The 12,653-nt window shown below is 42.1% G+C and overlaps 1 protein-coding gene across 3 annotated transcripts in view; it reads left to right on the top strand.

Moving 5' to 3' along the window:
* The window catches only part of KDM5A (lysine demethylase 5A), a 117,454-nt gene that overhangs the window by 67,305 nt on the left and 37,496 nt on the right, over window positions 1-12,653 (top strand). For all 3 annotated transcript variants that reach the window (XM_074194689.1, XM_074194687.1, XM_074194688.1), the window contains 2 exons: window positions 5,909-6,026; window positions 11,054-11,409. In XM_074194689.1, the coding sequence (XP_074050790.1) occupies window positions 5,909-6,026; window positions 11,054-11,409 (474 nt within the window). The remainder of the gene's footprint in view (window positions 1-5,908; window positions 6,027-11,053; window positions 11,410-12,653) is intronic.

Here is a 12,653-nt window from a genome sequence, read left to right as displayed (position 1 = left end):
TTTTTCTGGGAAGAGGTCTGAGCTGTAATGGGACTCGAGAGTTCCTCAGACCAGAGGAGCCCAGGGATGGTGTCCACAGCTCTCCTGCACCAGAACTCTCCCCCCAGCCCTGTCCGTAAGCTCCTGGGGTCCAGCACCAACACCAGTGCCACCACTCCCTAGTTGACTCAAGCCTCTGCCGTCTAGCCCCACCACTGATCCAGCAGGTCTGGCTCTTGGGCCCTCAGACTCCCAGCTCCAATTCAGCTGTTACTCTGGTTGATCGGGGCTGAACCGCCCTCTGACCCCAGACTCACCTGCCCTAATTCCTCCAGTGCTGCTGGGGGAGACAAATCCTGAGGTAGATGTTCTTTCTCCTCGCTTTTCTTTCTGGGTTTTGTGGGTCAGATTTCTTTAAAGAGGTTTGTTTCATATGATAGATGGGGGAAAGATCAGGAGACTTTAGAACTGTGCCTGTCTTCTTCTCTCCACCATCTTGGCCACAAGTGTCACAAACTTTTTATCATTAGAGTAGAGCCCATCATATTTGGACTCTAATTCATAGTATTTCTCAGTCCTTGATATGCTTCTTTTTTTTTAAAGGTTTTATTTTAGGTTAAGTGGCTTGCCCAAGGCCACACAGGTAGGTAATTATTAAAAGTCTGAGGCTGGATTTGAACTCAGGTACTCCTGACTCCAGGGCTGGTGCTCTATCCACTGCGCCTCCTAGCCATCCCTTTTTTCTTTTTTTGTTTTTTAATTGAAATTTTATTTTGTTTTTCCAATTACATGCAATTTAGGTTATTAACCTTAATCCATTTGCAAATTTATGAGTTTCACTATTTTTCTACTACCCTCCCTTCCCTCTCTCTTCCCCATGGTGGTGGACAGTTTGGTAAAAGTTGTACATATACATTTGTGTTTATTTTTTTTGAAAAAAAATTATTATTTATTGTTGATTATTTTCTTTGTTATAAGGGAGTATACTGGAGGGTAGTGGGGAAGGAAAGGACTCTGATATAAATCAATCATACAGTCTATAGACAAGCATTTTTTAAATGACCTCAAAGTGTTGATCACTGTGTTATCATTGTGACACAAATATAAAGAACTAAACAGTCCCTACTCAAAAACAACTTACATTCCAGTGGGAAAAATTAAAAAATACATGCATAAATAAATATAAGGAGAATACATACAAATAAATATGAAGTTGTTAAACACAAGGAACTTTGGGAGAGAAGATCAACAGCTGGGAATATCTAAAAATTTAAAAAGGTAGTGCTTGAAATGTATCTCTTTATTTAACATTTATTCTCACTTTGTACAATGTGTTTTTGTACATTAATAAAATATTCTTGTTTAACAGTAAATAAAATACCCCCTCCCCAAAAAAACAGACTCACTTGAGTGATAAAGGGGAGAGAAAAAAATTAAAATAAAAAAAATAATTGTAATAATTGTAGGTATGGCCAGGTGGTGCAGCCCTGGAGCCAGGAGCACCCAAGCCCATATCAAGCCCCGTACACCCAACAATCACCCAGCTGTGTGAGATGCAAGCCACCCCAACCCACTGCCCTGCATAAACCAAAAAAAAAGAAAAAAAAAGACATAAAAATAGTAATAATAGTAGAGGTGACTGGGTGGTGGACAGAGCACTGGCCCTTGAGCCAGGAGCACCCGGGTCTGAATCCTGCCTCAGACACTCAACGATCACCCTGCTATGCATCCCCAGGCATGCAACCCAGCCCCATTTGCCCTGCACCCCACCTCCAAAATAATAATTAAAAATGTGCTTCAGTTTGTGTTCCAACACCAACAGTTCTGTCGTGGGTGGATCATATTCTTTATGGTAAGTCGATCACAAAAGTAACTTAACATATTTTTCCACCTTTGCCATTGCTGATCGCAACTCCCTCCTTTCATATTTCTCCACTACCATGTACTTTATTTTCTCTCTCCTTTCACTCTGACTCTGCTGTAGGGTAGCTGGGTGGTGCAGCAGACAGATCCCCAGCTCTGGGGCCAAGAGTCCCTGAGCCCCCATAACACCCCTTAGGCCCAACATCCACCTGGCCCTATGGTCCGGGACAGGCCATCCAATCCCAGCCCCTTGCAAAAAAGTAAAAAAGAAAATGCATTATATGTGACCCCTCTCCTCTATCATTCACATCCCCACCCCTTCCCCCTGTCTCCCGCCTCCTTACTCCAGATATCTATGTCCCATTGAGTATATATGCTGTTTCCTCTCCTAGCGACCTCTGATGAAGGCAAAGATTCCCTCATTCCCCCTTGCCTTCCCCCCTTCCATATCATTGTAATAGCTCATTGTAATAAAGAAAAACCTTATTATATGAAATATCTTGGCCTATTACCCCCTCTTCTTTTTCTTTCTCCCATTACATTTCCCTTTTTTCTATTGACTCCATATTTTACCTTCAAATTTAGCTTTCTCCTGTGCTTCATTTATAAAAGCTCCTTCTACCTGCTCTGTTGATTGAGAAGGTTCATTTGAGTATTAGCAGTGGAATACATGTAGTTCATTATCATTAAGTCCCTCATATTTTCCCCTTCTCCAATCTCTATGCTTCACCTGAGTCCTGTATTTGAAGATCAAACCTGTTCAGCTCTGGCCATTCCAACAGGAACACTTGAAATTCCCTTGGTTCATTGAAAGTCCATCTTTTTCCCTGGAAGAGGACATTCATTTTGCTGGTTAGTTGATTCTTGGTTGCATTCTAAGGTCTTTTGCGTTCCGGAATATTATATTCCAAGCCCTACAAGCCTTTAATGTAGTTGCTGCTAAGTCCTGTGTGATCCTGACTGCAGCTCCATGATATTTGAACTGTGTCCTTCTGACTGCTTGTAATATTTTCTCTTTGACTTGGGAGTTCTGAAACTTGGCTATAATATTCCTGGGGGTTGATTTTTTGGGATCTCTTTCTTGAGGGGATCGGTGGATTCTCTCCATTTCTATTTTGCCCCCTGCTTCTAGGATATCAGGGCAATTTTAGTGTAGTAATTCTTTGAAAATGATGTCAAGGCTCTTTTCCTGATTATTACTTTCATGTATTCCAATAATTTTTAAATTATCTTTCCTAAATCTGTTTTCCATATCAATTGTTTTTTCAATTAGATGTTTCATATTTTCTTCTAATTTTTCATTCTTTTGGTTTTGAAGTATTGAGTTCTGATTTCTTGTAAATTCATCAATCTCCCTGAGTTCTCTTCTTTGTCTGAAGGATTTGTTTTCCTCATAGAGCTTTCTTATCAACTTTTCCCATCTGGCCAATTCTTAGTATGCTATTTTCTTCAGCATTTTTTTGGATTTCCTTGACTAAGCTGCTGACTTCATTTTCATGTTTTTCCTGCATCTCTCTCATTTCTTTTCCCAGTTTTTCTTCTAACTCTCTCATTTGATTTTCAAAGTCTTTTGAGCTCTGTTATAGCCTGAGCCCAGTTTCTGTTTTTCTTGGAGTCTTCAGATGCAGGAGCTTGTGCTTCCTCATTTTCAGACTGAGTGTTTTGATCCTTCTTGGGCTCACAGGCAAAATATTTCTCAATGGTATTCCTCTTGTTTCTCTGCTTGCTCATTTTCCCAGCCGTAGCTTGTTTTGGGGGTGCTTCCTGAGCCTTTGGGACACTCCCACAAGGGTTTCAGTTTGTGAGGCTGTGTCCTCCCTCCTGGTCTGTGAATGAACATAAGCACCCCCCTCTGCCACGGGGCTGAGGTGGGGGGGCCTAGACTGCGATCAGGATCTGAATGTGGGCAGAACCCCAGTGTCTTGTTCCAGGGCCAGAGCTTGGCAGTCTCTCTTCACTCCCCTCTCTAGTTTCAGTGGGCTCATGCCCTGGGGGCTTCTGCTTATTGCTTCTGTTTCCTGGATCTGGACTGCTTTGGCCACGCTGCCCTGAGGACTGGGCTTCATGTGCTCTCTCTGGCAGAGGTCCCCCACTGTTTCCCCAATTTGTGCCTGGTGTTTCCTGGGGCATAGGTCAGGAAACTCCCCCGCTGCTGTGAGCCGTGGCTCTCAGCGCCCTGGGACTGCCTCCAGGAGGCTGAAGTTCTTTCACTCTGGCGGGCCTCCCCTCCAACCCTGGGGAGCAGAGCCTATTTTGCTCTTTTCCAGGTTACCTTGCATAGGAAAACTGCCTCACTGGGTCCCTCTGTGGTTTCTGTCTCTCAAAAATTTAGAGTCCTTAGTTTATAAGTTTTATGAGAGAGCACGTAAAAGAGGATCCTCTCTTGTCACCATCTTGGCTCCTCCCCCCTACGTATGTGTTTAACATATGTTAGTGATGTTGTGAAAGTGGAATTAGAACTAAGGGGAAAGGGAAAAAACCATGAGAAAGGAAGGAAAAACAAAAAATTAAAATGAACAGAGTCTGCATTCATACTCTGCATTTTTTTTCTTTAGATGGCCATTGTCCATAGCAGGTCTCTCAGAGTTGTCCTTGATCTTTGAACTTCTGAGAAGAGCTGCATCTATCATAGTTGATCTCACCATATTGTTATTAATATTTACAATGTTCTCTTGGTTCACTCAACATCAGTTCTAATTCTTTCATGTTTTACTAAAGTTCCTATGATCATGGTTTCTTAAAGAACAATAGTGTGCTGTAACGTTCATATGCAGCAGTTTGTTCAGCCATTCTCCAATTGATGGGTATCATCTCAATTTTCAATTCTTTGCCACTATGAAAAGAGCTGTGCAATGATTATTTTGAAAGTGGGAATTTTTATGATTTCTCTTTTTTTGTTTCTTGCTGGGCAGTGGGGTTAAGTGACTTGTCTAAGATGACACAGCTAGGTAATTATTAAGTGTCTGAGACCAGATCTGAATTCAGGTACTCCTGATTCCAGGGCCGGTGCTCTATCCACTGTGCCAGCTAGCCACTTCCTACACAGTCTTCTAAAGATTCATGATCACTGAAGTTTTTGACAGCTATTTGTATTTAAAATGAGTGATTGTTCAGACAGTTGTTTATAGAATGATATGTATGTAGTTGGATGGCTAATACAGCTGAAGTGTATTTGTGTGTGAATATGTGGCCATTTCTTGGACAAACATTGCAAATAGATAATTATCTGAGCCAGGTAAGAAAAGATTGGACAAGGTTGCTTTAGTTCACTTTTTAATGTTCTCATTCTTCTTGAAACAATGGTTTAACAGTTATATTAATCCTCTCATGTCATATAGGTACAAATAATATGAGATTACAGGTCTCTGCAGAATTGAAGTTGAGGATCCCTCAAGGAGCAGTGAAGTGCAAACATCACAGCATATTCACTGAACCATAATCATCAAGATCAAAAGTTTCAGAGCAGGCTCATGCTTAGACCAACACTTTACATTATCTTTATAATCTACAGTCATTATCACCTGTTCTCTAGGAGGTACCATTATGGGTTATGCAATACAACCTTGTTATTTTTTTTTTGAAGAGTTTGAACTTGAAATGTTTTTGTATGTTGACAGAAGTGTATAGGCTTACAGCCTAGGCTAAGATAATATACTAGTAGGAAAAATTCAGTTCCTAATTAAAGAGCTATAGAATTAATGTTGCAGTGATAACTAATAATATAGTGGATTCATTTGAGCCAACTGGATCAAGAAACCCAAAGTTATGTTTGCTAACCTATCACCTTTGATGTTAAAACTGTATCAACATAGGGGCCAGCTAGGTGGCGTAGTGGATAGAGTACCGGCCCTGGAGTCAGGAGGACCTGAGTTCAAACCCGGATTCAGACGTTTAATAATTACCTAGCTGTGTGGCCTTGGGCAAGCCACTTAACCCAGTTGCCTTGCAACAAAAAAAAAAGCTATATCAACATGTATGGATTTTTCCTAAATGATCTGTGCTGACTTCTCTTAATATTATTGTCTTATCGTATTCTCTTTGTGCTTTTTGTGTGTTAACTATACAGCAGACAGAGCCCAGAGAGTGGGAAGACTCGGACCAAACTGACAATGGAAGAACTAAAGGCTTTCGTCCAGCAACTTTTTAGCCTTCCATGTGTCATCAGCCAGGCTCGACAAGTGAAGGTATGGCGTATTTCATTTCTTTCTCTTTCTTTCTTTCTTTCTTTCTTTCTTTCTTTCTTTCTTTCTTTCTTTCTTTCTTAAAAATCAGTCAATTAATTAATTCTTATTTTGTACAAATAATTTTTTGTATATTACTAAAATATTTTTGTTCAAAAGTAAACATAATACCCCCTCCCCCAAGAAAATATAGACCAGCATAAGCAATAAAGTAAAGGGGAGAGAAAAAAATTAAAATAACAGTAACAATAATGACAATAACAACAACAATAATGATAATAATGATAAGTATGGCCAGGTGGAGCAGTAGACGGAGCACTGGTCCTGGAGCTAGGAGCACCTGAACTCAAATCCAGCCCCAGACACCTAACAATCAACCATGCAAGCCACCCCAACCCCATTGTCCTACAAAAACCAAAAAAAAAAAAAGACCTAAAATAAAATAAAATAGTAATAATAATAGTGGGGGCAGCTGGGTGGCAGACAGATCACTGACCCTTGAGCCACGAGCACCCAGGTCCAAATCCGGCCTCATACACCCAACAATCACTCAGCTGTGCAGCCCCAGGCAGGCCACCCAGTCCCATTTTCCCTGCAACACCCCCTAGAAAATAATAATAATAAAAAATGTTCTTCAGTCTGTGTTCCAACACCACCAACTCTGTCACGGGTGGATCACATTCTTTATGATAAATCCATCACAAAAGTTACTTCCATATTTTTTCACTGTTGCTATTGCTGATCGCAACTCCCTCCATTCATACTTCTTTATTACCATGAACTATATTTTCTCTCCTTTCAGTCTGTCTCTGCTGTAGGATAGCTGAGTGGTGCAGCAGACAGATCCCCAGCCCTGGGGCCAAGAGGTCCCGAACTCAGATACCACCCCATACCCAGCATCCACCCGACCCTATGGTCCCACACAAGCCATCCAACCCTAGCACCTTGCAAGAAGTAAAAAAGAAAATGTGTTATATCTGACCACTCTCCCCCCATGGTCCATCCTCTCCTCCATCACTCACATCCCCTTCCCCCTGTATGCCTTCTCGCCTTCTTAATCCAGTTGTCTATACCCCATTGAGTATATATGGTGTTTCCTCTCCTAGCCATCTCTGATGAGAGCAAAGTTTCCCTCATTCCCCCTTGTCTTCCCCCCCTTCCATATCATTGCAATAGCTCATTGTAATAAAGAAAAACATTATATGAAATATCTTACTTAGCCTATTACTTCTCTCCTTTTTCTTTTCTCCCGTTACATTTCCCTTTTATCTGTTGAGTCCATTTTTATACCACAAAATATCTTCAAATTCAGCTTTCTCCTGTGCTTCAACTATAAAAGCTCTCTCTACCTGCTCTATTAACTGAGAAGGTTCATATGAGTATTATCAGTGTCATTTTTCTATGCAGGAATACATGCAGTTCATCCTCATTAAGTCCCTCATATTTCCCCCCTCTCCTCCAATCTCCATGCTTCACCTGAGTCCTGTATCTGAAGATCAAACCTTCTGTTCAGCTCTGGCCATTCCAAAAGGAACCTTTGAAATTCCCCTGGTTCATTGAAAGTCCATCTTTTTCCCTGGAAGAGGACATTCAGCCTTGCTGGGTAGTTCATTCTTGGCTGCATTCTAAGCTCTTTTGCCTTCCAGTATATTGTATTCCAAGCCCTACGAGCTTCCAATGTAGTTGCTGCTAAGTCTTGTGTGATCCTGACTGCAGCTCCACGATATTTGAACTGTGTCCTTCTGGCTGCTTGTAATATTTTCTCTTTGACTTGGGAGTTCTGGAACTTGGCTATAATATTCCTAGGGGTTGGTTTTTTGGGATCTCTTTCTCGGGGGCATCGGTGGATTCTCTCCATTTCTATTTTGCCCTCTGCTTCTAGAATATCAGGGCAATTTTCCTGTAGTAATTCTTTGAAAATGATGTCAAGGCTCTTTTCCTGATCATGACTTTCAGGTATTCCAATAATTTTTAAATTATCTTTCCTAAGTCTGTTTTCCTTATCAGTTATTTTTTTCAATGAGATATTTCACATTTTCTTCTAATTTTTCATTTTTTTTGGTTTTGAAGTATTGATTCCTGATTTCTGGTAAATTCATCAATCTCCCTGAATTCTAGTCTTTGTCTGAAGGATTTGTTCTCCTCAGAGAGTTTTCTTATCTCTTTTTCCATCTGGCCAATTTTGCTTTTTAAAGCATTCTTCTCCTCAATAACTTTTTGAACTGTTTTATCCATTTGACCTAAGCTGGTTTTTAGCATGCTATTTTCTTCAGCAATTTTTTTGGATTTCCTTGACTAAGCTGCTGACTTCATTTTCATGTTTTTCCTGCATCTCTCTCCTTTCTTTTCCCAGTTTTTCTTCCAACTCTCTCATTTGATTTTCAAAGTCTTTTTTGAGTCATAGCCTGAGCTCAATTTCTGTTTTTCTTGGAGTCTTTATAGATGCAGGAGCTTGTGCTTCCTCATCTTCAGACTGAGTATTTTGATCCTTCTTGGGCTCATTTGCAAAATATTTCTCAATAGTCTTCCTTTTGTTTCTCTGCTTGCTCATTTTCCCAGCCTGGTCCTGGTTTTGGGGCTCTTCCTGAGCTTTTGGGACACTCCCCAGGGGTCTCAGTGCGTGTGGCTCTGTCCTCCCTCCTGGTCTGTGAATGACCATATGCGACCCTCTCTGCCCCGGGGCCGAGGTGGGGGTCCCTGTTGTTCTATGGGGTGGGGGCCTAGACTGGGATCAGGATCTGAATGTGGTCAGAGCCCCAGAGTCCTGTTCCAGAGGCAGAGGACCGAGCTCTGCAATCTCTCTTCACTCCCCTCCCTCAGCTGAATGGGCCCATGCCCTGGGGGCTCCTGCTTACCAGCTCAGCCTGCTTCTGTTTCCTGGTCTGGTCGAAAGACCAAGCTGCTGGCTGTGTGCCCCGAGGGCTGGGCTCCAGGTGTTTGCTCTGGCAGAGGTCCCCCGCTGTTCCCCCACTTTATGCGTGGTGCTCCTTGGGGTGCAGCTCAGGAGACTCCCCCCCTGCTGTGAGCTGTGACTCCCAGCACCCTGGGGCTGCCTCCGGGAGGCTGAAGTTCTTTGGCTCTGGCGGGCCACCCCTCCGACCTCGGGGAGCAGAGCCTTTCTGCTCTTTTCCAGGTTACCTTGAGTGGGAGAACTGCCTCACTGGGTCCCTCTGTGGGTTGTCTCTCGAAAGTTTAGTTAGAGTTCTTAGCTGATGAGTTTTATCAGGGAGCTCCTAAGACTCGATCCCTTCTTGTCACCATCTTGGCCTCACTTGATTTTTCAAAGTCTTTTTTTGAGCTCTGTCATAGCCTGAGCCCGATTTCTGTTTTTCTTGGAGTTTTTAGATGCAGGAGCTTGTGCTTCCTCATCTTTAGATTGAATATTTTGATCCTTCTTGGGATCACAGGCAAAGTGTTTCTCAATTGTGTTCCTCTTTCTTCTCTGCTTACTCATTTTCCCAGCCTGAGTCTGGTTTTGGGGTCTTCCTTAGCTTTTGGGACACCCCCAGAAGGATCTCAGTGTGTGAGACTCTGTCCTCCCTCCTGGTCTGTGAATGACCATAAGCGTCCCCCTTTGCCATGGGGCTGAGTTGGGGGGCCCCTGCTGTTCTATGGGGGGAAGCTAGATTGCTATCAGCATCTGAATGTGGTCAGAACCCCAGAGTCCTGTTCCAGGGACAGAGGACAGAGCTCCGCAGTCTCTCTTCACTCCCCTCCCTATGCTCAGTGTACTCATGCCCTGGGGCTCCTGCTTACCAGTTCCTCCTGCTTCTGGTTCATGGATCTGGGCTGCCCTGGCCATGCTGCTCGCTGTGTGCCGTGAGGCCTGGTCTTCATGTGCTTGCTCTGGCAGAGGTCCCCCACTGTTCCCCCAAGTTGTGCCTGGTGCTCCTCAGGGTGTAGATCAAGAAACTGCCCCCACTGCTGTGAGCTGTGGCTCCCAGTGCCCTGGGGCTGCCTCCAGGAGGTGAAATTCCTTTGCTTTGGCGGCCACCCCTCCCATCCCATGGAGCTGAGCCTTTCCGTTCTTTTCCAGGTTACATTGGGTTGGAGAATTGCCTCACTGGATCCCTCTGTGCATTCTGTCTCTTGAAAATGTAGTTAGAGGCCTTAGTTTATAAGTTTTGCTCCAGATCAACTGAGAGAAGGTCCTCTCCTGTTGCCATCTTGGCTCTGCCTTTCGCCCGCGCCCCCCCCCCCCCCCCCCCCCCCCCCCCCCGTTCTTGCTCCCGAGTATTTCATTTCTTGTTGGGCAGTGCCCTACAATGTTTGGGAAAACTACCTACCTGAACTATGCTGGATTAATCCAGGGTATGTAGGTTAGCCTCAATAGTGTCCCACCTCTTGGATATTTCCTGTTTCATTAAGGGATGAAATCTTAGGCGATTATCTTGCTTATCCACCTCATTTTAAAGAAGGGGGGAAATAAGGTTATTCTGCTTGAATTTCTGCTATTTGAGATCCTGAAATAAGAGCTAGTGAGAAGATATTGTTGTCTGTTTTATTAGTTGCTGTTCCTCCCTCCTCTTTAATTTTAGAGGACAAAATATTAGTTTGAATTAAATTATTTTCCCCATAATGGTATAAAACAACAGTGCTTTCTTTTTTGTTTTGTTTTTTCCCTTTTCCATTTCTGTTTGCTCTTTCCCTCCCATTTTCCCCTCCCCAACTGTGAATGCCAAATTTAATATTTATAGAGATCAAATTTTAATTAATGTATAATAATGTCTGCTATATATATTATAATATAGTAAATAATACTTAAATGTTTGAGGACATTTTAAACAAGTAACTAGGAATCAGCTTATAGATTTATTGCAAGCAGCAATAATCACCAAGTCACATAGAAGTAGTAACACTACACATACAATAATGCCTATACTGTTCTGTTGCATCTCTTTGTTCTATAGGAGAGATGATATTAAGTTAAAATGACTAGAAATAATCCAACAGTTGGAACAATCAGTTCCCAGTTTGATTCTAATAATTTTTGCTGCAACCTAACTTTTAATATTCTTTTTATGCTTCAGAATCTATTGGATGATGTGGAAGAATTTCATGAACGTGCTCAAGAGGCTATGATGGATGAAACCCCAGACTCTTCCAAACTTCAGATGTTGATAGACATGGGTTCTAGTCTCTATGTAGAATTGCCCGAGCTGCCCCGGCTGAAGCAAGAGCTTCAGCAGGCTCGCTGGCTGGATGAAGTGAGGCTGACACTTTCAGATCCACAGCGTGTCACTTTGGATGTCATGAAGAAGCTTATAGACTCTGGGGTGGGATTGGCCCCTCACCATGCTGTGGAGAAAGCCATGGCTGAACTGCAGGAGCTCCTTACAGTCTCTGAGAGATGGGAGGAGAAGGCCAAGCTCTGCCTGCAGGCTAGGTAAGGTCTATTTTGGAATAGTCCAGGGGATTACTGGAAGAAGACATCATTGAATGATAATTGGCATGTTGTGCCCTTGAGTAGTACTCATTAACCTGTCATTTGGGGCTGATCTGGAAGGCTTGTCAATCAGATTTCATTGACTATTTCTTATGTGCAGGATATTGTCAGGTCCTTTGGGGGATTCAGGATAGTAAATAATATTATCCCTATCTGTTCTCCAGTAGCTTTCTGTCTAGTTGAGATAAAGCACACACATATAACAAACTATAAGCATGAAACAGGTGATATACAGACCTATCAATAAATGTAAAGAGTGTAAAGATAAAGATTACTCACTGAAGACCTAAGAAGGGGTGGTATTTTCTTTTTGCAAGTGAAGGAAAAAGTGGTTTCTCATTAAAGATTTTATCCTCTCATGTTGACCTTTCTTCCTTTGGGGAGTGGTGAGCAAAAACAAAAAGGTAAATAACTCCTTAACTATACTAATGATCCCTTGTGATTCTCTCTCCCCCTTTACTTAATTCTGTTCCATTTCTTCCTTTTGCCCTGATCTTTTCCTGACTGTTAAATTTTAGCCTCTGGTTTCAGACTGCTTGGTCCAGACTTAATTTCTATTTCATTATGGACTCAGGATATCAGAAAATAAACTTTGAGAAATGGTAACTTGACCTGAACCTTGTGGGATGATAAAATACAAATAGGTGGAAGGACATTACAGGTGGGAGGAGTTCGAGGAGCAAATCAACCAATTAGCACTTATTAAGCATTATCTTTTATGTGTCAGGTGCTTTGCTGGTTTATGTTATAAGTACACATCTAGATTAGTGATGACTATGTAAGGCATTTGAAGAACAGTGGAGGTTTTATGTTGGAAAGGGAGAGAAATAAATATTTGCATTAGAGCTATTGCTCTAGTGAAAAACTTGATTTAGGCCTATTTCTTGTCACCATTAATATTAATTCAAAGTGGAAAAATACAACTTTCTGATCTATATCATGGACAGTAACTGACTGATAAATGCATGATGACAGAAAATGTATTTCCCTAAATTAATTTTCCTATCCCTTGTAATCCTCAATTAAAAAAATAGACTTATTCAAGGTCAGAATATAAGGCTCCTCCATTGCTACCCAGTGATGCAGTTTCAGCTGTGTTACCTTGGTTTGACCTTTGTTAATTACAGAATTCAAGGAATGGAAGTGATTTTGGAGGTTATCTAGTCTTCTCCCTTTCCTCTAGA

The sequence above is a fragment of the Macrotis lagotis genome, chromosome 7 (assembly GCF_037893015.1).
Source record: "Macrotis lagotis isolate mMagLag1 chromosome 7, bilby.v1.9.chrom.fasta, whole genome shotgun sequence".
Taxonomy (NCBI): domain Eukaryota; kingdom Metazoa; phylum Chordata; class Mammalia; order Peramelemorphia; family Peramelidae; genus Macrotis; species Macrotis lagotis.
Note: the sequence above shows the minus strand (reverse complement) of the source record. Positions and strands in the feature narration are given on the sequence as shown.